The sequence below is a fragment of the Aspergillus steynii genome (genome assembly GCF_002849105.1).
Source record: "Aspergillus steynii IBT 23096 chromosome Unknown P170scaffold_4, whole genome shotgun sequence".
NCBI classification, from domain to species: domain Eukaryota; kingdom Fungi; phylum Ascomycota; class Eurotiomycetes; order Eurotiales; family Aspergillaceae; genus Aspergillus; species Aspergillus steynii.
The window spans coordinates 1,142,539-1,163,406 of record NW_020194401.1 but is presented as its reverse complement, the minus strand read 5'-3'; the positions used below and the strand labels follow the sequence as shown (position 1 = coordinate 1,163,406).

The 20,868-nt window shown below is 53.4% G+C and overlaps 9 protein-coding genes across 9 annotated transcripts; 5 read left to right on the top strand and 4 right to left on the bottom strand.

Moving 5' to 3' along the window:
• Positions 1-507: 507 nt before the first annotated feature.
• Positions 508-3,270, bottom strand: P170DRAFT_455799 (ATP-dependent RNA helicase SUV3). The gene is made up of 3 exons (XM_024851567.1): positions 2,925-3,270; positions 1,740-2,857; positions 508-1,687 (listed from the first exon to the last, which is right to left on the bottom strand). Exons 1-3 carry the CDS (start codon positions 3,072-3,074, stop codon positions 748-750), a joined length of 2,208 nt encoding a protein of 735 aa, XP_024704308.1. The 5' UTR covers positions 3,075-3,270; the 3' UTR covers positions 508-747.
• Positions 3,271-3,429: 159 nt separating this feature from the next.
• On the top strand, positions 3,430-6,450 carry P170DRAFT_407919 (Sec1 family protein). The gene is made up of 7 exons (XM_024846706.1): positions 3,430-3,653; positions 3,737-3,774; positions 3,836-3,923; positions 3,986-4,132; positions 4,186-4,388; positions 4,441-4,907; positions 5,008-6,450. Exons 1-7 carry the CDS (start codon positions 3,620-3,622, stop codon positions 6,131-6,133), a joined length of 2,103 nt encoding a protein of 700 aa, XP_024704307.1. The 5' UTR covers positions 3,430-3,619; the 3' UTR covers positions 6,134-6,450.
• P170DRAFT_436673 (putative G-patch domain protein) lies at positions 6,401-7,370 on the bottom strand. The gene has a single exon (XM_024849199.1). The coding sequence runs from the start codon at positions 7,343-7,345 to the stop codon at positions 6,554-6,556; it is 792 nt and encodes a 263-aa protein (XP_024704306.1). The 5' UTR covers positions 7,346-7,370; the 3' UTR covers positions 6,401-6,553.
• A 169-nt stretch (positions 7,371-7,539) lies between these two features.
• On the top strand, positions 7,540-8,893 carry P170DRAFT_383534 (putative oxidoreductase; the record flags this gene model as incomplete). The annotated part of the gene is made up of 2 exons (XM_024845644.1): positions 7,540-7,710; positions 7,784-8,893. Coding segments are annotated over 2 exons (1,281 nt in total), but the record flags the coding sequence as incomplete, so codon positions are not given.
• A 34-nt stretch (positions 8,894-8,927) lies between these two features.
• On the bottom strand, positions 8,928-10,489 carry P170DRAFT_383532 (NAD-dependent epimerase/dehydratase family protein; the record flags this gene model as incomplete). Its single annotated transcript, XM_024845643.1, has 4 exons — positions 8,928-9,543; positions 9,613-10,069; positions 10,119-10,368; positions 10,461-10,489. The coding sequence occupies 4 exons, from the start codon at positions 10,487-10,489 to the stop codon at positions 9,149-9,151; spliced, it is 1,131 nt and encodes a 376-aa protein (XP_024704304.1). The 3' UTR covers positions 8,928-9,148.
• A 2,331-nt stretch (positions 10,490-12,820) lies between these two features.
• On the top strand, positions 12,821-13,917 carry P170DRAFT_475330 (acyl-CoA thioesterase; the record flags this gene model as incomplete). The annotated part of the gene is made up of 4 exons (XM_024853247.1): positions 12,821-12,889; positions 12,953-13,376; positions 13,429-13,796; positions 13,873-13,917. 4 exons carry the CDS (start codon positions 12,821-12,823, stop codon positions 13,915-13,917), a joined length of 906 nt encoding a protein of 301 aa, XP_024704303.1.
• Positions 13,918-14,167: 250 nt separating this feature from the next.
• On the bottom strand, positions 14,168-17,442 carry P170DRAFT_407908 (MCM DNA helicase complex subunit MCM6). The gene is made up of 4 exons (XM_024846705.1): positions 15,661-17,442; positions 15,471-15,606; positions 14,433-15,416; positions 14,168-14,360 (listed from the first exon to the last, which is right to left on the bottom strand). The coding sequence occupies exons 1-4, from the start codon at positions 17,301-17,303 to the stop codon at positions 14,223-14,225; spliced, it is 2,901 nt and encodes a 966-aa protein (XP_024704302.1). The 5' UTR covers positions 17,304-17,442; the 3' UTR covers positions 14,168-14,222.
• A 630-nt stretch (positions 17,443-18,072) lies between these two features.
• P170DRAFT_407904 (uncharacterized protein) lies at positions 18,073-20,307 on the top strand. The gene is made up of 3 exons (XM_024846704.1): positions 18,073-18,356; positions 18,431-18,780; positions 18,912-20,307. Exons 1-3 carry the CDS (start codon positions 18,275-18,277, stop codon positions 20,073-20,075), a joined length of 1,596 nt encoding a protein of 531 aa, XP_024704301.1. The 5' UTR covers positions 18,073-18,274; the 3' UTR covers positions 20,076-20,307.
• P170DRAFT_172018 (uncharacterized protein) lies at positions 20,181-20,669 on the top strand. The gene has a single exon (XM_024842621.1). It carries the CDS (start codon positions 20,286-20,288, stop codon positions 20,625-20,627), a length of 342 nt encoding a protein of 113 aa, XP_024704300.1. The 5' UTR covers positions 20,181-20,285; the 3' UTR covers positions 20,628-20,669.
• Positions 20,670-20,868: the final 199 nt, after the last annotated feature.

Genomic DNA, 20,868 nt, shown 5'->3' with positions numbered 1-20,868 from the left:
TTTTGGATCTCGCCGGTGATTCGCGACACGAGCGAAAAGAGCTCGAGCGACTGGAGATCATCCATGGTTGTTGGGCGAAGGGAAGGTAAAAGAAAACAGGCTAGTGAGAAAGAGCGGCAATCAGACAATAAATTAAATCAGAAGAAAAGTCACATTCGTTTGCGAGGGAGTGCGCAGCCCCTCTCTGGCCTGGGAGTTGCGGTTCGCGACGCTGCAATCCTGAAGCCGAGAAAGCTCACTGGCGCGGAAAATCGTTGTGGCGCGATCGGAGCTTTGCCACCGATAAGATAAGCGTCTGCTCTCCCTTCTCTTCTCTACCCTCCCTGCTGATGCGAGTTGTAGCATACTGAATAGTATATGGCTGGTTTGGCTTTATTGCTACAAGGATTCAAAGATTTCGTCTTATGTTTTTTTTTTGGTATTCTTTGATTTCCATTATGACGAGTTGCAGACCCACCTCTACTAGCGAATATATATTTAAACAGAGACCCAAATTTCAGTTAATTTCTCAATAAATCATAGCCCTTTATTCTTACAAGACAGTCGAGCAGCGAGGTTCAGGTGCTTTCACCCATATCTAATATACAAGTATACAAATATTCACATATTATATTCACAAGAACATGCGTCACTTTTTTTCAGGCTATCCAGCGTGTAATTCTGCACTCCCAGAACACCCCAAACATAGATCCATATATATCACAGTCATGAAGTCTAGCCAGTGTGAATACGTTTTTAAATTCTCCTTCACATGGCATTGGCCTCAGGAGAGGCTTCCGTCGAAGAACTGTTCTCCGCGGAGAGGTCAACCGGAAGTGGCTGCTGGTCCTCAGACCGGTAATCCGCATCAGAAAGAAGCCGTTGGTGCTCCTCGATTTGTTTCTGCAGAGCAATCTGTCGACGGAGCGAGGCATCTCTTCGGAGCTTCTTGTTGGCAGAGAATTCGGTCAAAGCCCGGATCATCCTCTCCTCCACCAATTCTTTGACATGACCGGCGAGTGTGCGGTCCGTGAAGACGCCGCCGAATCGAAAACTGAGCCACATGTATGAGATGAGGGCTTTGTGAAGAACTTCCAAGCCGTGCAGATACTGCTTGCTTCCGGACACTGGCTCCTCCAAGATCTCCAGACCAAACTCGTGAATGTCCAACAAGTGACCGTTGGTATGATTCGCGACGCATTCCGCGAGTGCACGCGAAACGTCGCGGGATTGTTGATCCCGGGTGGTCAACGGGGCCGCCATGAACGTCAGTTGGTCCTCCAGTCGTAATCCACTCACGGTATCGATAATCTCGGCATTTTCGAGCTGACCTCGTGGGTTGCAAAGGAAGAACAATGGGCTGTTCTTAGAGAGTTCCATCGTGCGCTTGATTATGTATTCCAATGGTACATTGGGTGGAAAGTAAGCCCCGAGCTTGTGGAACACGACATCGGGAGGAAAAATGCCGGCGGCAGTCAAGGGAGGCGGCTCGGTGGACATGGCCGCTTGGATAAAAGGCAGGTCGATCTCTTCCAAGCACGTCACGAGTCCAACGTTTGGTTCATCTGTTTCGCTACTTTTTGTTTGCCCGGCCGATCGATAGCGACCGGCTCGCCCTCCAATCTGCTTGATTTCAGGCACGGTGAGTCTCTGAAGGCCATTTGGGGTCCTTTTCACCAGAGTCTCGAAGATAACGCGCTTGCAGCTCCTGCAAGCATGATTAGATACTGTTTCGTATGAGAAGTGTAGAAACAACTTACAAGTTCAGACCCATGCCGATAGCATCACTGGCAACCAAGAAATCGTACTCATTGTCGGGATCGTTGAATAAGCCGGCTTGTTGAATCCGAATTTCGGCTGGCAAACTCCCATAGACAATCGCCGCTCGTCGCCCCGTAGCCTTCTCAATGTCCGACTTCAAGGCATGGATTCCAACTCGAGAAAATGCCACGACGCAATCCCCCTTCTCGAGGTTCTGGAGGTTACCCTCAAGACTCTTACTTGAAACCTTGAGAGGATTCAATCGCTCATAGTGGTGGATCTCAAGTTTGTCTCCCGTAAGCGCAGCGATATCGCGAATCAAAGGCACAACCCTGGTTTCACCACAAAGGTGCAATTCGGTGGCACGCGACCCCAGGAGGGCACGAGTCCAAGCCCACCCACGCTGGGGGTCCGCCAACATTTGAATCTCATCAATGACGCCGACCTCAAAAGACTCTGCTATATCGACCATCTCGACCGTGTTGCATATGACGGCTGCTACATGATCATCGGGAACTTTGACATCATCCCCCGTGACAAGACTGCATGACGTTCCACTGGCTTTGAATCGGTAGTACACTTCCTGGGCGAGCAACCTTAGCGGACCGGCATAGAAGCCACTCTTGGTTTCCCGAAGCCGCTTAAGCGCATTGTACGTCTTCCCCGAGTTCGTCGGCCCAACATGTAGATGTATTGTCCGGCGCATGGCGCGTGCCTGCGGGTACCATTCCGCCGGATAACGCATATCGGCCGCGCTTTGCTGTTGTCTCAGATTTGGGGCGGAGTACTTGGAGGTGAGCTCCTCAGCATAGAGAACATAATCCAGCTCAGTCTTCAGCCCCCTCACGCCATCTTTAATGTAGGCTTTCTGCAGCGTGAGCTTCAGCTGTCGCAACGGGCCAACCGCGGCCCTGCCTTTTTGCTCGACCTTGCACGCGTTCAACACATATCGTTCGAATCTCTGCCATTTTTTCAATCCCGCTTCCGATTCGACTGGAAACTTCTGCCGGTATTCAAGAAGGAGGGCTTGGACGATGCCGGCGAAGTCAGGCGCGGTGATCTGTTGTCTGTCCCACTTTTTGACAGGTTCGCGCAGAGCAGAAGGTTTTACCGGAGTCTAGTTACGAAAGAAACATGGCCATTAGTCTTACATTCGCCAGCAGCCGGTAGCATTGCGAACTTACAATAGCTTTCTTTGATTGCTTGGCCTTCTTTGACGAGCCCCCGGAGCGCTGCAGGGTTGGCGTGGTCGCAAAAGTTCTTGTCACGGGGCGCAGTAGTGCCTGGTAGGAACAGAATAGGCAGTGTTTGCCTCTAGTCCTCCATGCCTGCATGTCTCGACCGAACTCCCGAAAGGAGGCGAATGGGTTGGTCTCGGGCGAGGAAATTGCACCGGCGAAGAACGAGGATCAAAATTGGCGCCGATCACAGTGAAAGCGCCATGTAATCAAGATACATTCGGAAGAAACGGGAGAAAGGACCGACGGGAGGAAAGAAGCGAGAGCAATGCAGACTGGAGGAGAACCCAGGAAAGACAAGACGAGAATAAGAGAAAGACAGTATAACTCCGAACTGGTCACTTTTGCGTAGTCATCGGCGGATGCGCCACACCGCCCTGAACTGCCGGCCCAAGCCGATGATGCATGGTGGGGACCAGAGGAGGGTCGGGCTATTGAAACGTTTCATAAAGACAAGCTGCAAGTCAAGCATCCCTCCCCCGCCCCTGATCGCAATTAATTCTTTAATTTCCTGTCGTCGGCGCCGGGCTTTTCCCTCGTCCTTTTAACCCTGCCGTGTCGCTCTCGACCCGTCGCTCTGCCGATTCCCTGGTGTTTCTCAACCCTATCGATGCACCGCTGAGGGCTGCCGGTCAGCCAAGATGAGCTCCTCCATACTGAATATCCAGCACGATAGTGAGTGGTCGCAATCAGATCTCTTTCTCGAGATGCCCCGCCTGAGACAGCCTGGATGCTAACCACTGCCTGCGCTTGTCTAGTCATCCTTAATACGATCCGTTATACCGCGGGTGATGAGGTGTGATCGGCCTTTCGCTTACCTACAATTGATGACGGAACTAACGAGGCGAGGCACTTAGTGGAAAGTGTTGGTTGTGGATGAGACCAGCCGGAAATTGATTGACAATGCTGTGAGCGAGGATGACATCCTCAACCTCAACGTCACCAGTATGCCCCCGCGTGCCCCGACAACGGAAGAATTACACCGGCTGAATTGTCATCTTCACAAGATGTCGAGCAGATCGAACATAGGCGGTCGCCCAATCCTGGGATGGACGCGCTCTACATCCTGTCGCCGCAAACGCATATCGTGGATTGCCTGATGGCCGACTTTGAACGGAAGAGATACAGGAAAGCGTGGTTGGTCTGGACCGCAGGTTGGTCACCTCTTGCGTTCTCCGGTCGCAATCGGTCCTAACTTCGTCGACAGTGTTGGATCCGCAGCAGCGCGTGCGGCTTGAACGATCCCAGATGGCGCAGGATCAGATCGCCAGTTTCCGTGTGATGAATGCCGACTATTTCCCGAGGGAATCGCGCGTCGTCACGTTTCGAGACCCCTGGAGTTTTCCCGTGCTGTTCCACCCCGGATGTAACCATTTAATCAAAGGGCACTTGGAGTCATTGGCACAGAAGGTGAGATTGGATCGAGGCAAAAGTCGAGGATCTATGCTGACGAGGAATCAAGGCTGTGTCGATCTGCGTGAGTTTGGGAGAGTACCCAACCATCCGATACTACCGCCCTAGAACCCCGACCCACGAGGCCAGTGTCTTGTGCTCGCACTTGGCTAGGTTTATCCAAAACGAATTAGATCAATATGCCCACTTCCAGCGAGATTTTCCTCCTCCTTCCCCGCGGCCTCGAGGTGTTCTCCTCGTGGTAGATCGATCCATGGATCTGATCGCTCCCCTGGTCCATGAGTTTACCTACCAGTCCATGGTACACGACTTGCTGCCGATCAAAGACGGCGACAAAGTTACATACAAAACCATTGTGAACGAGGGCAGTCAAAACGAGGAGGTGAAGGAAATGGAAATCAGCGATCAGGATCACGTCTGGGTCGATTACCGACATCTTCACATGAAGGACGTTCTTGAGAAGCTGGGTGAAGACTTCGCCAAGTTTAGAGCAGCGAATCCTCAATTTGCGGAAGAGTAAGTGTTATTTTATTTCAACCCCCCCCCCCCCCCCCCCCTCTTTTCTTGGACATTAGTCGTCCTAGTTGAGGAAAGACTGTGGCTGACATGATGGCAGAAACAACAAAGCCAACGTTAACACGATCAAGGACATGTTGGCTGGTCTCACCGAATTCCAGCAGGGCAGAGATGCATACACTTTGCATCTGAACATGGCGCAAGAATGCATGAAGCTCTTCCAGGATCACAAATTGCTCGAAGTGAGCTCGGTGGAGCAATGCCTGTCTACCGGCCTGGATGAGAACTATAAAAAGGCCAAGGGACTCGCGGCACAGCTGGTGCAGCTGCTGGATGACGACACGGTTGGCCATCCGGACAGACTGAGGCTGCTGTTGCTTTATGTCATATATCGAGGGGGTATTCTTGGTGGTGATATCAGGAAGCTTATGGCCCATGGCCAACTTCCACCGCAGGACGGAGAAGTCATCTACAACCTTGATCTCCTAGGAGCAAGAGCGGAAAAACCTCTCAAAGACGAGAAACCGCCTGTTCAGCCGCTGTTCAATCGAAAGCCCCCATCTCCGGCCGAGGCTGACGAGACCAGCCTGACTCGGTATGAGTTGAATGTGAAGTTAATGCTCGAGGATCTCGTGCGCGGAACACTGGATTCAACGGTATTCCCGTTCACTCGACCGCAGACAGATGCCGATGGAATGGGACAGCAGCAAGACGGCCTCTCGCAGGCGTCTCTGCGAAGTGCCAAACCGACATGGGCCCGAACTCGCTCGGCGGCGGAGCAACCGAAGCAGCGCATCATCGTCTTCATGGCGGGTGGTGCGACCTACGGAGAGACTCGCACCTGCTATGAAGTCTCGCAAGCGTTTGGCAAGGATGTTTTCATGGCAACCTCCCACATGTTGAGTCCTAGCTTGTTTTTGCGACAGCTCGGGGACCTTAGCACCGACAGGAGACGGTTGGACATTCCGGCCGAACGTCCCAAACCCACGGCTCCAGCCCATCTGTTCGAGAGGGAACCGCCACCGCCGCAACCTGCACCCAAGAAACCTCCCCCAATGCCGAATCTCAACCCCCCGGTGCCCCCTTCGCAGGCCATGGGCGCAATGTCACTAGGACCCAATGCTCCCAAACCTGCCAATGGCACGGCCGCCGCTGGCAGTCCTGCGCCCGGCGGGAAACCCCCCAAGGAAAAGAAGGAGAAGAAGCGGCATCATTTCTTCAGGTAGTTTCTTTGCTCAAGGCTTTTTGTGCCAGCTGGAGCTAGCAATGTCTTGACCAGTCCGCAGCCATGGACACTCGCGATCTGCGGACGCACCTACTGTTTAATTATAGCGCTGCTGTGATACCATCTCTCTCCCTCTCCTATTCTAACTACTCCCTTCTGGGTCTTGTGCACCTCCGGCGCCATGGCGTCATCTGGACCTGAGGAATGGAGTGCTCTTTGACATTATCTGACGTTCTTTTGTGGCATATTCTCCCATAATCAATTGTATGTAGCTCAGTTCAGATATGTCCTCGTCATTTAAAAACCGGCCGAACTTCCCTCATAATACATAGAAAAATAAATAAAGAAATAAAAACCAGGGGTATCACACGCTATTGAACGCCAAATGAACCAACCCATCTATCACATTAGATTCGGCCCCCTAGCCCCCTCCACTGAGATATTTCTGCACATCATCATTCTGATAAAACATCTCCCGCAATCGATCTCCTCTCTTTTTCGCGTCCGCATGCCCCTTCCGCACCTGCTTTGCATTCAACTTTTCAATCTTCCCCTGTGCCGCTCGACCCTTCGTCTTCGGTCTCTTGTCTTTCTCTTCTGGGTCGCCCTCCGCTCCTAATCCCACCGTATCAACCTTTAACTTCCCCTTCAACGGCTCCCGGATCCCTTCTCGACCCGGCGCTCCGAGTCCCCTTCGACTATCAGGGTCCCACCCGTAGGCCGAGAGATAGCGCAGGCCGTGCCGTGTCCGGTCTAGATGCGAGGGAGGGTGCGAGTGCGCCAGGCATACTTGATGCGCAATGGAGGCTTCATGAGATTTGGTTTGGGTATCTGTAGAGGTTGAAGAGAGATCTGCGTCTTCGGCGAGAGGCAGTTGGCAGACTTCGCAGCGTGCGGTGGGCGGATGGCGAGGTTGGGATGATGGAGAGGGAGGGGCAGAGTGTGTGGTATTCGTTTCGGGGGTGGGCGTAGGAGCGGTGCTTTCTGTGCTCTGGTTCTGGTTCTTGGATAGCACAATAGAGAGGTATCTGTTGGCGATGGATGGTCCTGTCAGCGTTGAGGGTGTCGGGGCCGACGATGTGCGGGTCGTGTTGAGCTCGTGGTCCGACGAGCGCACGAACTGTACGCGTTTGCGACTGATGCCGGCGCCGAAGACTCGCTGGTCTTCGAGCGGGAGAAAGTAATCCTCGTCGTCGTCGTCGACGGCAGCCATGGCGTTTCCCAGTGCTGGTGGTTGGTGGTGGAAGGCGGGAGAGGCATAAATCTGAAATCATAAATCGGAGGCGGGAGATCGGCCGCTAAACCTTCGGACTTGCGTTCACCCTCATCTGTCCTCTTCCATCTTTCTCTCCTCCGTCTGCCCTCATCGCCCCTCCTTCGTCTCTATCTTCTCCCTCACCCTTCACAATGCCCATCCCCATCATCACACAGGGGATCACGGAGGGCATCTCATCCATCCCCTATGCCTACAGCATTCTCAAGCTGATACCATGGATTCTCGTCATCGCCGCGTTGAAATACTACTTCGGCGGAGCGCGAAACAGCTCCGAGAGACTGATGCATTCTAAAGTCGTGATGGTGACGGCATGCATACCACTGCTCTTCCCTCTCCATCAATGTTCAACCCACTAACAAGCGAATCAATCCGTAGGGCGGAACATCCGGTATAGGAGCCAGCGTCGTTCAGGAGCTGGCCACGCGCGGCGCCCAAGTCGTCCTTCTCACGCAACACGCCCCGTCCGATATCTTCCTCGTCGAATACATCGATGACCTGCGTCGGACTACCGGTAACCAGCTCATCTACGCCGAACAAGTCGACCTCTCGTCCCTCCACTCGATTCGCACCTTCGCTACGAAATGGATCGACAATGTCCCCGCCCGTCGACTCGACATGGTCATTCTCTGCGCGAACACGGCCAACCCCTCGTCTAGCTCTCGGAGAGATACCCCCGACGGATTGGACGAGGAATGGCAGGTCAATTACCTCGCCAACTACCACCTCCTGAGTATCCTGAGTCCCGCGTTGCGCGCGCAGCCGGCCCATCGCGACGTCCGGGTCATCTTCACAACATGTCCCAGCTACATCGGAGCGACGATTGATTTGAAACAAACGGATACAGCAGCGTTATCGTCAGCCACCGGTGGATCAACAAAGTCGAGCACTAAATCCAACAAACCGAAGAAGACCCCCGCCCCCTCCAAGAAAACCAAAAAACCAAGCCTCTTCGCCGCCAGTAAACTCTCCCTCATGGTCTTCGCCCACTCCTTCCAACAACACCTCAATGCCTTCAAGCGCCCCGACGGCCAACCCCCTTGCACCCGCGTCATGGTCGTCGACCCGGGATTCAGCCGCACCCCGGGCATGCGGCGCTGGCTGACCGGTGGCTCGCTGTTCGGACTCCTGGCATACGTCATCACGTGGCCGTTCTGGTGGCTGGTGCTCAAGTCGCCGCAGCAGGGCGCCCAGAGCATCTTGTATGCGGCCATGGAGGCGCGATACAGCCGAGGCGACGGCGGCTGGATGATCAAGGAATGTCGGGAGGTGGATTTCGCGCGCAACGAGGTGCGCGACGAGGAGGTTGGCAAGCAGCTGTGGGAGTTCAGCGAGAAGCAGATCGAGGCGAAGGAGAAGGAGGCCGCAGTGAAACGGGCGTTGGAGCAGAAGGAGGCGGAACAGCAGGAGAGTGCGAAGAACGCGAATGCCTCGGGGAAGGGGGAGAAAGAGCCTACTCCCGGGTCGAGGCGCAGTCGCAAGGCAAAGGAAAATAAGTGAATGGAGCCATTGAGGTTTCGTTCTTCCTGATAGCATTGAATATAGAATTTATAGAGGTTATAACAAGGAAATATCAGAAATGGCGTTCATTGGGGATTTTTGACCATTCATAAAAGACATTTTTAAAAAAAGGAAATTCGTCTCTTTCAATCTACTAATCTCTCGTGTCTATGTCCATGCAATTATTTCTTCCCGTTCTCTTACTCCCCGCATCAAACGATGCTCAGATTACCAGCGCTAAATCTATTTCTTGAGCTGGTCCAGCAGCTCAGCCGGGGGCTGTTGGCGGTAACCCTGGGGGTTGTTCCGCGTCCAGAGCCAGAGGTCCTCGCAGGCCTGCTCGAGAGTGCGCTCGGCCTTCCAGCCGAGCTCGGTGTTGGCGCGCGTGGGGTTGGCAGTCAGGTTGAGCACGTCTCCGTCACGGCGGGGAGCCACCTCGTAGGCGAGGTCACGGCCCACGGCGGCCGAGAAGGCACGGATCATCTCGTAGACGGTGCTGCCCTTGCCGGTACCCAGGTTCCAGGCACGGACACCGGGGTTGTTGGCGCGCAGGTAGTTGAGGGCCTTCAGGTGACCGTCGGCAAGATCCAGAATGTGGATGTAGTCACGGATGGCGGTACCGTCGTGGGAGGCGTAGTCTGCGAGTTAGAGGTCAGCCACTTGACTATTTGGGCGGAATGTTGAGGCAGGGGGAGCGAGGAACTTACCATCTCCGAAGACGAGCAGCTTCTCGCGCTTGCCGGTAGCCACCTGAGCGAGCAGGGGCAGCAGGTTGTAAGGCACACCCTGGGGGTCCTCACCCATGATACCGGAGGGGTGAGCACCGGCGGGGTTGAAGTAACGGAGCAGGGCACCGTTCCACTTCTTGGCCTCGGCCTCGTTACCAGCTTTGATGGCGTTGTTGCGCTGGGCGTTGATCACGTCGGTGATGGCGTTCTCGACGGCGAACTTGGTGTTTCCGTAGGGGTTGGTGGGGCCCAGAGGGCAGTGCTCGGGGATGGGGATCATGTCGGGGAAGCGAGTGGCGTCACCGTAGACGGTGGCGGAGCTGGAGAAGACAATGTTGTTGACATTGTGGCGGACCATGGAGCGCAGCAGGCAGATGGTGCCGTAGACGTTGACGTGGTAGTAGTCCAGAGGCTTCTCACCGGACTCACCGACGGCCTGGAGAGGTTCGCAAGAACGTAAGCGGATTGCGATAGTATTGCGAGACCGTTAGGGGAACTACCTTCAGAGCAGCGAAGTGGATGACGCTGTCGATGTCGGGGTGGGCCTCGAAGACCTTGTCAAAGGCGGCCTCGTCGGTGACATCGAGCTGGGCGAACTCGGCCTTCTTGCCGGAGATCAACTCAATGCGCTTCAGAGCCTCGGCGGAGGAGTTGTACAGGTTGTCGGCGACAACGACCTTGTAACCGGCCTCGAGCAGAGCGAGGGTGGTGAACGAGCCAATGTAGCCCGTGCCACTAGACGATTGCGGGGTTAGTTCTGGTATGTACTAGAGAGAAGAGAGAAGAGAGGAAAGAGAGAGAGAGGGAGCAAGAAGAAGATCACTTACCCAGCGACGAGAACTGAACCAGCAGGCATGATGGAAGCGATTGAAGGGAGTTGGGATGGAGAGGGAAGAGAGAAAGAGAGAGAGACAGGCTTGGAAGAGATGAAGCAAAAGAGCAGCGGGACGGCAGATTTAAGGGGAAGAAACAATACGGGCGACGGTGGGGGACGCGGAGGGCCCGTTTCCGGAGTACCGCACGTGTTGTATTCTGGTAATTTATTGCCCCTCTTTCGTCTTTTGCTTCGTCGTCTTCTCTTTGTACGCCTCCCTTCCCATCGCCTGTCCTACGCCTCTACTCCGGAGGAGACGGTTTCTCGCAAATCACCCATCAATTCCATCGTATCGGTCTAACACTCTATCCCCTATCCCGTGCCAAATGGCCAATCATCCGCCTCCCATTCGCTCTGCATCGGCCGCTGGTCGGTTGCGATCGTCGGTACAGGCCGAAGAGGCAACGTCAACCGGCGGGACGATCATCCCTTCATTTGATGCCTTCATGCGCGTTTCTGCACCGGGTGTCAGATATATGCCAGGCACCTTACGGTGCTTCTAGCAGTAGCTCTACAGCGTGGACCTCGAACGCGTGGTCGCCTTACCCTCATGCCATGCATTTACCATCTTGTACCTTTCGTACATACTCCGGCTGAAAACGGGTCGCCTGGAAGTCTGGAGAAAATTACTAGGGAGTCGGGACGCTGTGCCTCGCCCTCTCCAGACCATCCGTCCCACCGGGCAATGGGTTTGTTCCGAGCGAAGTCCGCCGCGGTGGTCTCACTTGTTCTCCCAATCGTCGTCATCATCCCGGCGGGTCATGGCTCCACCCAACTGCGTGGGCTAACCATTCTTCCCTCGAAACGCACCAAGGGTCCAGCCGACTGAGCCAGTCAATTGCCCTGGCTACGGTTCGCTTCGACTGTCATGCGTTCTTTGGATCGCGTGGTGTGGTACACAAGATGTTCGGATTGGCTTGGGACCAGGAACCCGTTCGGCTCTATTCTTAGGCTGCGGGACCAACGGTCTGCTGTGTACAGAATTCAACCGTCGGTTATTCGGAGGGGTTTCCACCGGCTAATTGAGATCTGCTCGATACAATCGACGTCATAGTGTCAACGCATTGATCGTGAATCGAAGCTATGCCTTCACATTAACTACATTAAGACTAACTGTGAAACCACGGTCTTGGCACGAGCCTCAAACAAGCTCTTCGTTAATGACTATGGCCATGGTTATGAACACGTCGAGCTCAAGCATGTACGTACCACATGTGAGGAATTTCCCATCTAGGATCAAATTCAATCATTTCGATTACTGCCACGGCTCGCCTGATCGATTTCTTCTATAAGAACTCAATATTCATGTTGACTAAAGAATTCTATTCAGCTCAAGGCACCATGGCCTTCGTTTGCGTGTAGACTAAGAATGAAGAATAGGACCACAGACATCATTAAAACACAACCTCGCTATACTTAGCGTGTCCTTATTCTCTAACACATATGAAACAACTGTCAGGGATGTGTGTCCCTTACTTACATCGCTAATCAGAGACCACCGGCCAATGGATATATTCCCGATATACGCGGCTAGCTTTAATGTCATCGTTATTACCATGCACTCGATATTCATAGCGCAAGTACCAGGAGTCGATATTTTCAAGCCTCTGTCGAACGAAGAAATCACCTAGGTGCAACCCCAATGAGCTTTGAGATATCGACTGTTTAAATGCAGATAGAACTTTGGCTGATCAGGAGGGATTCAGACTCAGAAACAAAAGCTGAGAACTTCTTCTTTGTCTACAATCTTAACGACATTGAAAAGGAAATTGTGTGGTTGCGTTATAAGGTCTGTATGGCTTTGCAAATTATTCGACTTTTCTTTTTCTTTCTTTCTTTTTCGAGATCCGAACAATACTATTTGCTCCAAAAATAAATATTTAGCTGCTGATGATCCACTAAGAATCATGATCGTTATCTGTTGCACACACCCAGATCTATAGCCAATTCGAATGCACAATGAATAGCTCTTCATGCAGGATGACAGCATATATTGGCACATGGCATCCTGGTTCGGTGAGGTCACACCGCTTGACTTGCTACTATCATCCCTTGCTCCAGACGAGGTTGATTGCAACCTAAGTGGTCTCGACAAGAGTGGAACGAACTTGAAAATCTGTTGGCCGATAAATAACGGCAAAGGGAACCAGAGAATAGCTCAGACAACCACCTGGAGGTAGACTTTTATAGATCCCTTAATTCTTCCTGGATGTATGTGAATTAGCCCCTGGCATCATCCATAATATCTATCAAGACCGATTACTGATCCTCACCCTGTTTTTTCCTCCCCATCAGCCGAAGTCCAGGCCCTCAATGGATAGCAAAGCTTTGACTGTCCCGAGACATCATCCTCTAGCCGTCGAGCCCACTTCTGAAGACCCCGTGAGATGCTCTGTCTACCCTGTGTCTCGACAGAGCCATTCTAACCAACCCCTATCATCGTAGAATGTCTTCACTAACACCAATCCCCTGTGGTACCCACCTGGGCTCCCTACTGCATTCGGGGGCGCCATCCTAGCCCAGGCGTTAAATGCAGCTATGCAAAGAATCTCCCCCGACTTCAGCGTCCACACCATGCACTGCCAATTCGTCAAGGCCGCCCGGGTCGGAAGTCCCGTTTTCTACCATGTGGACCGACTCAGCCAGACGAAGTCGTTCAGCGCGTGCCATGTATCCGCAAAACAGAACGATCAGCTTGTTTTCACTGCCACGCTGAGCTTCACAAGGGACTCATCCGCAGCTGGGAACGTCTTGGACCATGCGACTACCATGCCAGATGTAGCAGTGGATCCTGATTCAATGACTTACCGCACGGGCGAAGGCACTGCAGTTTCTATGTTCGAGTTCAAAACAGCAGCAGACTCAGCAGGTAAGCCTGGGAACGCCTCATGCGTTACCATTATACTAACTTGCATCGATAGTCGACAACTCCACTCCCGCAAACAAACGTCTCAGACGAATCGTCCGAGCCCAAAAAGCCCTTGCCCAACCACCCGGCAGCAAAGGGCATTTGCTAACCCTAGCCTGTCTGACCGATGTATGGTGCTTGGGCACAGTCGGGAGAGTCTACGGCGTGTCTTTATTCGCCAGCAAAATGTCGAAAAAGCCCGGCGTCGAGCAAATGGCCACGTTGAATCATACCATTCACTTCCATAACCCGCATCACCCTTGTGTCAACGAATGGATGGTAGAAGAGGCGCATTGTCCGTGGGCAGGAAAGGAGCGAGCCCTGGTCAATTCGCGGATATGGACGCCTGAGGGCGTTTTGCTGGCTACCTGCTCCCAGGAGGTATGTGTATTGTATTTCCCTTGTCTGTGTGGGATTCTATGGTCGTGATGTAGCGATATTTTTAACATAGTTGCAGGTTCTGGTACGACTGTCTCAGGAGAATGCCCTGGCGAGAATGTAGGATGGGATGGGATGTATTATGTTGGTTTCTGCCCATGTATCTTTCCTGCCTGAACATATTCATCGACAAAGAACAAAGCTGGAGCTTACAACCACGTTTAAATGGTCATGATATCAAATGTAGCGGTGTATCTCGGGTCCATGCAATTAAATCATTTACGTGTTGAAAATCAAGCACAAGTACTTAGAACTGCCATATGGCTGCATTTTATACTCTAAGGTATCAAATGAGGTACAGTATTGAGATCGAACTCGTCTTCAATAAACGTATGCATATTTATCATTACTCTTAATCTTAACCTTAACCTAGGCATTAAACACTAACTCATCAGCCGCACAATTGGGGTGCAGAACATAAACTATCCGCTGCAGTTGTTCTCCCTGGGCCTCGTCAGTTTCCGTGTCAACTAGGCCTTCGCCTCGGATGGGCATGACGATGTTATCCTGAGTAGAAAAAAAGTAGTTAGTAGAGTGTTCAAGCAAGGAAGTATCAGAGTAGAGATGGGAAAAACAAACCTTAACCATGCGCTTCAAGACCTTAGCCGACAAGGAGCGCTCCCGTTGCAAGTCCTCCTCGGTGTTCAGCTCCGACTCAACCTGTTCAAGGTACCAGACGATCAGGTCCTCTTGTTCGACACCCTCGCCCGACGCGGCCTCGTCCTGGCTGAGCCGTTGCACCATGAAGTTCAGGATCTTCATGTACTTGTCGAAAGTGATCTTGGTCTTTTCGCGGGGCTGCCTGACCTGCTCCTCGGCGGGCAGATCGCGCATAGGGCTGTCGCTTTCGCCGTGATCGGCCGTCTCGCCCATTTCCTCATCTTCTTCGTGGGCTTCGGCGTTTTCTTCGTCGTCGACTTCGACGTCGTCTTTCTCGACGGTGACGATGCTCTGGCGGAGAAGGTCGTAGGCCTCGCGCACATATTTGGGCACGATCTCTTCCACGCAGTTCGCCTTGGCGACGGCTTCGGAGAGACGGATCAAGGATTCAAGCTGTCGGACCGTGATGCGGTAAGAGGACCGGCCCATACCACCTTGGGCGTCGTTGGCTCGAAGCTCCTTGTACTTTTCGACGAGAAGTGCCTTGGCCTCGTCGGTGAACACCGGCTTGAATGTGCGAGCGAAGCGGATATACCGTTGCAGTTGCTCGGTGCTCAGTTCGGGCTCCACGGCTTCGTCGCGGTTCATGTGCACGTTGATAATGTGGTCCGCCAGGTTGCGGTCCACCGTCTCATTGGGCTCATCTCGGATCACGAAGAAGAGATCAAATCGACTCATAATGGGAGCGCTGAAGTTGAGGTTTGCTCGCAATGGTACCTTGGGGTTGTATCGGCCCCCGATGGGGTTTGCGGCAGCAAGGATGGATGCTCGGGCATTGAGAGTAGTGTGGATGCCAGCCTTGGCGATTGAGATGGTTTGCTGTTCCATGGCTTCGTGAATAGCCACCTGATCGCCGATGTCCATTTTGTCGAACTCGTCGATAGCACAAATGCCGCCTCCGTTCTAAGGAAATTATTAGTATCTCAGGAGAGTGTAGCGTAAACGTTCATCACATACAGCAAGCATCAGGGCACCAGCTTCGATGGTGAATTCTCCGGTCTCGGCATCTTTGACAACTGAGGCAGTCAAACCAGCGGCGGATGAGGCTTTACCACTGGTATAGACAGCACGAGGGTGCAACGAGCAAATGTATCTAATATCGTTAACGGGGGGTTTCCAAATTCTGCTGGTTTGAATGATCACTTACTTCAGGAACTGACTCTTGCTCGTCGACGGATCGCCAACGATACAGATGTTAATATCACCACGAAGTTGCATGCTCTCTTGCTGTGTGGTCTTGCTAACACCGCCGATAAGCTGGAGAAGCAATCCCTTCTTGATCTGTCGGTGTCCATAAACCATAGGTGCAATGGAATCCACGAGACGGGAATAGATGTACTCGGAATTGACAAGCTTCTTCATGTCGTCAATCTCCCATTCAGTAAGGGTTTGAAGGAATGCTGCTTGAGCATTGTCCTCAGACACATCGTCGTCCGTGGGATTCAACGTGTTCATGATGTTTTGCGGCTGGCCATTCGCCGGCTGTGACCGCTGACCAGGAGTGGACATATCAGGGATAACCATGCAAGACAAGAAAGCAAGTCGATAGGTCAAATCTTTAGCACCAAGAGCCTTGAGGCCTGAGACCCCCCCGCCTCCAATCTCTCCAGAACGGACACTATCGTCGCGGACAGCCTCCGGGCGTACACCAGGAAGACCCAATTGGCTCACATCAGGAATGACGATCAGAGTACCGGTAAAAATGCATCGCTCACCAGCCCTGGCACGGTCCACCATCTCACCACGAAGGATCACATCCATGGTGCGGGGCATGCTACCCGTGGGGATTTCATGGGACGATTCCTGCAGTTTCACCTTTTGCCAATCGACAAAGGTACTTTTACCGATGTCGAGTCTCCACCCAGATCGGTTGCCACAGACGTTGTTCGGACATTTCGAGGGCTCTGTGTACTTGAAAGTCTGTTCTACATCCGGAACAACCGTCTTGCACTGTTCGCAAATGAAGGTTCCCAACGACAACTCGGGGCGAATCTCGGACGTTCTCGTGACAGTGCCCGACACTGACAGCAAGTGTCCAATCTGAGAGGTCCGTAGTTGACGAAGCCGAGAAACCAGGGGCAAGTTGTAGAAAGCCAAGGAGAAGAGTTTGTCGGTCTGCTGGTGGCGTGTCTTTTGTCGGTGATTTTTCTCCACCTCGGCGGGGTCCTCTTTATCCTCACTTGTGCTTGCACCGGCCGTTAGCATTGACGATGTTGCCCCCTGGTTGGAAGGATCGATCTGGCGATGAACGGCGAAGTATTCAGGAGCATATTTGGAAATCAAATTGTGCAAGGCTTGCGTCAGGAAAGGCTGGAACCGATAATAGCGGCTCGTAATGGCGTCGGCCAGAGTCTGGCTGTCCAACGACATCAGGTGCGCGAAATCGACGTAAAGAGTTGATAGCCCATATTTCTGCATGCCCTGGATCTGAGCGACGTAGTATTTGTCGCTGGTGGTTTGCGACGGGGTCGGAGGAGGGGCATTAGGTGGCGGCTTGTCGACGTAGGTCTCGAGGAACTCTTCGAAGGTCTGGCGTACTTTCTCGCCCGCAAGATCGACTAGCGGGGGTGGTCCTGGAAGGTAGGGATTTCGCAGGCGACTGGTGGTCGACGTACCGGTCTCGGGGACCTGGTCATCGGGAAAGCCATGCGCATCGCTCATCGGCCCATTGCTCTCGGACATGGGCTGCGGTCTCGAGCTTGGGAGCTGGTCGGAATGGAGGCGATAATCACGAGATCCGGTCGTCGAGCCCAGCTCGGACTGAATGACGGCGTCGGCGATGGACGACATTGTGGACGGAGAGCGGCCAACAGACGGCCGCGGAGGGGGATCAGGTAGACGGAATGCGACGAAAGAATTGACGACAGGTATTTCGGTGGTTTATCGCAATGGACCAAGCGGGGGTGGTTCGAAAGGTTTGTCCGTAGTGGCCCGTTGCCGGGGAAGGAGTTTCGCGCTCTTTGCGTTCTTTTTCGGTGGGACGCGTCCGGAGCGCGAACGCGTCGGATCAACGATCCTGCGAGCGCCGACGCGTTAAGTGGTTTTCTTTTCTTTTTTTGGTTTTTTCGGTCGGCTGCCCAGGTGCGGCTTACCTAATCCCTGGTGCGCACGGAGCCTCCGCCACCGACCAGGATGGCCCCTGCAAGCGCATGCACGCTAGCCGCATCCGGGCAAAGGTCCTCGAGCCCTCCGGTCAGCAACCAAGCGGATCCTTTCCCAGGCCACAGGTTTCCCTGCCGCGGCCAATGGGATCGGGCCAGGGTTTCCTGCCGGGGACCAAAGCTTCTCGGCGGCCAATTAGCGCAACCTTCAGCTGGGGTTAAACTTTCGGAGTAGCTGTTTGTGGCCCCCCCACTGCTCGCTGTCGTCGCCCCGAATCGTCAGAACGGCAGGGTCGGGGTCGTGCTAGATCGAAGTCAGTCGCCTGTGCAGGTGGTGTAGGACTAACTAAACTGTCACTGTACCTGCGACCTGAGACTGACGCCCCGTCTCCGTCTGGTGTGGCGGTTTGGTAGATAAGCATGCTCGCCCCGGCCATGTCTCAATCTGCTGGCTATCTCCCGGCCTGAACGGATCCAACTGTCGCCGTCTTGTCTCCAAGCCACGGGCCTGCAATGACGCCCTCCAGGCAATTGTCGGATCCATTGGCGCCCTTCTGCTGATCCCAGCTTCGACATGCTGTCCTGAGGCCCGTCGTGCCCCTCTCCCCCCCGATTAGTCAGTCGAATCGCACCTCCAGAGTCCCTGAGGCCCGTCCAGCAATGTCGGCGGACCGTCACCCTTCGGCGGATTTGACACATTCCGAAGCGACGTCTGATGCGTCTCCACGCCTTTCTGGGCAAGGTCGGTGCATTGGCCCCTATTACTGTCCGCCCCGTCGATTTCTCACGGAGCTGACCAGTCATTTCGTGAGCTAGGCTCGCCTAGTGATGCTCATCAAAGTCCCGTCAGAATAAAAAGGCGAAAGCACCCATCTATATCAGAAAACGACTCGGCCAAAAACCAACTGTTCTACTTTGTGGACTCCAATTCATCGTCCCGGGAAAAGCGAGCACATGTTATGCGCCACCATGTTCAGGAAAAACGGAGACAGCGCAAGCATTCTCATCCCCGAAGAGATCATGACAAAATTCTTGGGCGTTCCCTGCATTATTTTCCCTGGCAGCAGAAGACACTAGATCTGGAGGAGGATGACTTTGATTTCAATGAACCCATTGGACCTCCGGAAAGCCCAGATCGGACTGAATCGGCGGACGACAAATCCTTGGTATGTGAGACCATCGTTCGCGTTTTCTTGTTCTTACTTCACATTGTTGCAACAACAAAGACATTGAGGTTGCTCTAAGGTTGCGTTCCTTTGTTTCATTTCCGACTGCTAATCATTGTGGTTGGTTACAGGTTCCCGCCGGGTTCCCAATGCTCAAATCCGCTTCCTTCCCCACCGATGACCCACGTCCTGTCTCGCCCGTCAGTCTACTTGATGCCTCCAGAAAAGACCCTTTCGACAGCTACCCCGTATTCTGTTCCAAGGCCGATCTGGAATTGGCCGACTACTGGACCAACAGACTCACTTACTGGTCGGGCCAAAATAAATATATAAAAAACCAAATCTTCCGCACGGCCATGAGCCATTCGCTGGCCTTTCAGGCTGTGATCTTAACATACTGCGCCCGCTGGAAACTCCAGCTGTATAATCTAACAAGTAGCAACGAGGCCGAAACTCACTTGGGACAGGTCACAAAGGATATCGACAAGGCTTTGAAGGGATCCTTGCCCATCAACGCAGACAGTCTCGCCATGGCCATGACGGGGATGGCGCTCCAGGAAGAGCGCTTCGGAACCAAAGAGAAGGCCAGGGGGTATGCCGACCAGGCCGTCCAAATTCTTCGATCCCGAGCTGGAGCCAGCAACGCCGTGGAGGTCTTCTTGCACTATGTACGATACCTTATGATACCGCCTCCGAACCCCTCGGGCGGCGGGGAGGGCCAGCAGTGGCTCACGACGTTTCTTCGCGGCGCGGAAGAACTCATGCTGGAGCACAACACGAAGGCATATCTCTCATCGGTTCCTCAGCGCCAATCTGCTTTCCAAATGGATAGTCCCCTATTTCCTTTACTTTCCAGCGGACCTCGTCCTTCTCAAATCCCCGAAGGTTCACGCATGTACGTGGTCCGGAACTCGCCCACCCAGGAGCTCACTCGCACGGCGGCCTTGATCTACATTACAGCGACGCTTTGGGACTTCCAAGACTCTCAAAGTAAGACCGGTCGCTTTCTCAATCATTTATGCGCCATCGCCAAGGAACACCAGCTTGACAGATATCCGGCCTGTGAGACCTTTGTCTGGCTGCTGCTAGAGGAGAGCTACGATCTCGACTTGAAAGATCCCGAGCGCGGATGGTCCACCGGCGAGTTGCTGAAGATGCACAAACAGCTCCGACCGGATCTACAGTTTCAATTCAACGAAATTCTGTTTAGTCTGCTAATGCTTATGCCTCCCATCCGAGGCATCGACACCTTCGAGGAGGAAATATGTTTGTCATCCGACACGTCGGACCTCTGAGATGGCAGGATTCCCTGCACCAAAAGCACATCACATCTTTTATTTTTTTCACTTTCAGAAACCCTTCTTTTCTTGACCTGGCAGGACGCACAATTCAACGGTACCAAGCGGCTTGCAGGCAACCGTATTCCAATTCTCTGTCTTGCATGATTGATCCAACTAGGTGCATTTGTACATAGCAGCACTGGTGTTTAGACCGTGAATAAATTAATGAACGACTCGGGCGCTTTTTTCCCTTTTTTTCTTTTTGCCTCCTTTTTCCCCTCCCTATTATTACCCTCTTTCAGCCTAGTCGCACGAAGTACGTATGTTTGCTTCTGCTCCAATTCCCAAACCACCGCCCTCAACCCCTTTCCCCCTCCCCACCGGCATCGCATTCCCCTCATCCTCATTGGCCTCGACGCACGGGGATCCATCACTCGAGACCCGATATGCGATCGACCTGCAGCCGTCTCCCGCGACACAGCATATGGCAGGTCTCGATGCGGTGCGGATAGACACGCAGCATCTCGCTCTGAGTGGAGCGCGCAGAAGTACCAGATGACACGTTGACCAATGAGCACGGTCTTGCTGCGTTCTTAAGCTCCTCCGGTACCTTTGTACGGCGTACGGCGTAGGGGAGGTGCAGGTTCTGGATCATTCCCGTATTCCGGCAGGGGTTTTGCGAATTGCGACTTGCGAGTCTCGGGTTGGCATTATTCTCGCCCGGCGCCAGGCCAATGATGAAACGTGGCAAAAGTACTGTCTCGGATGGTGTTTTGGGTTGCGATGCTTTGGGTTTAGGGTTGGGGAG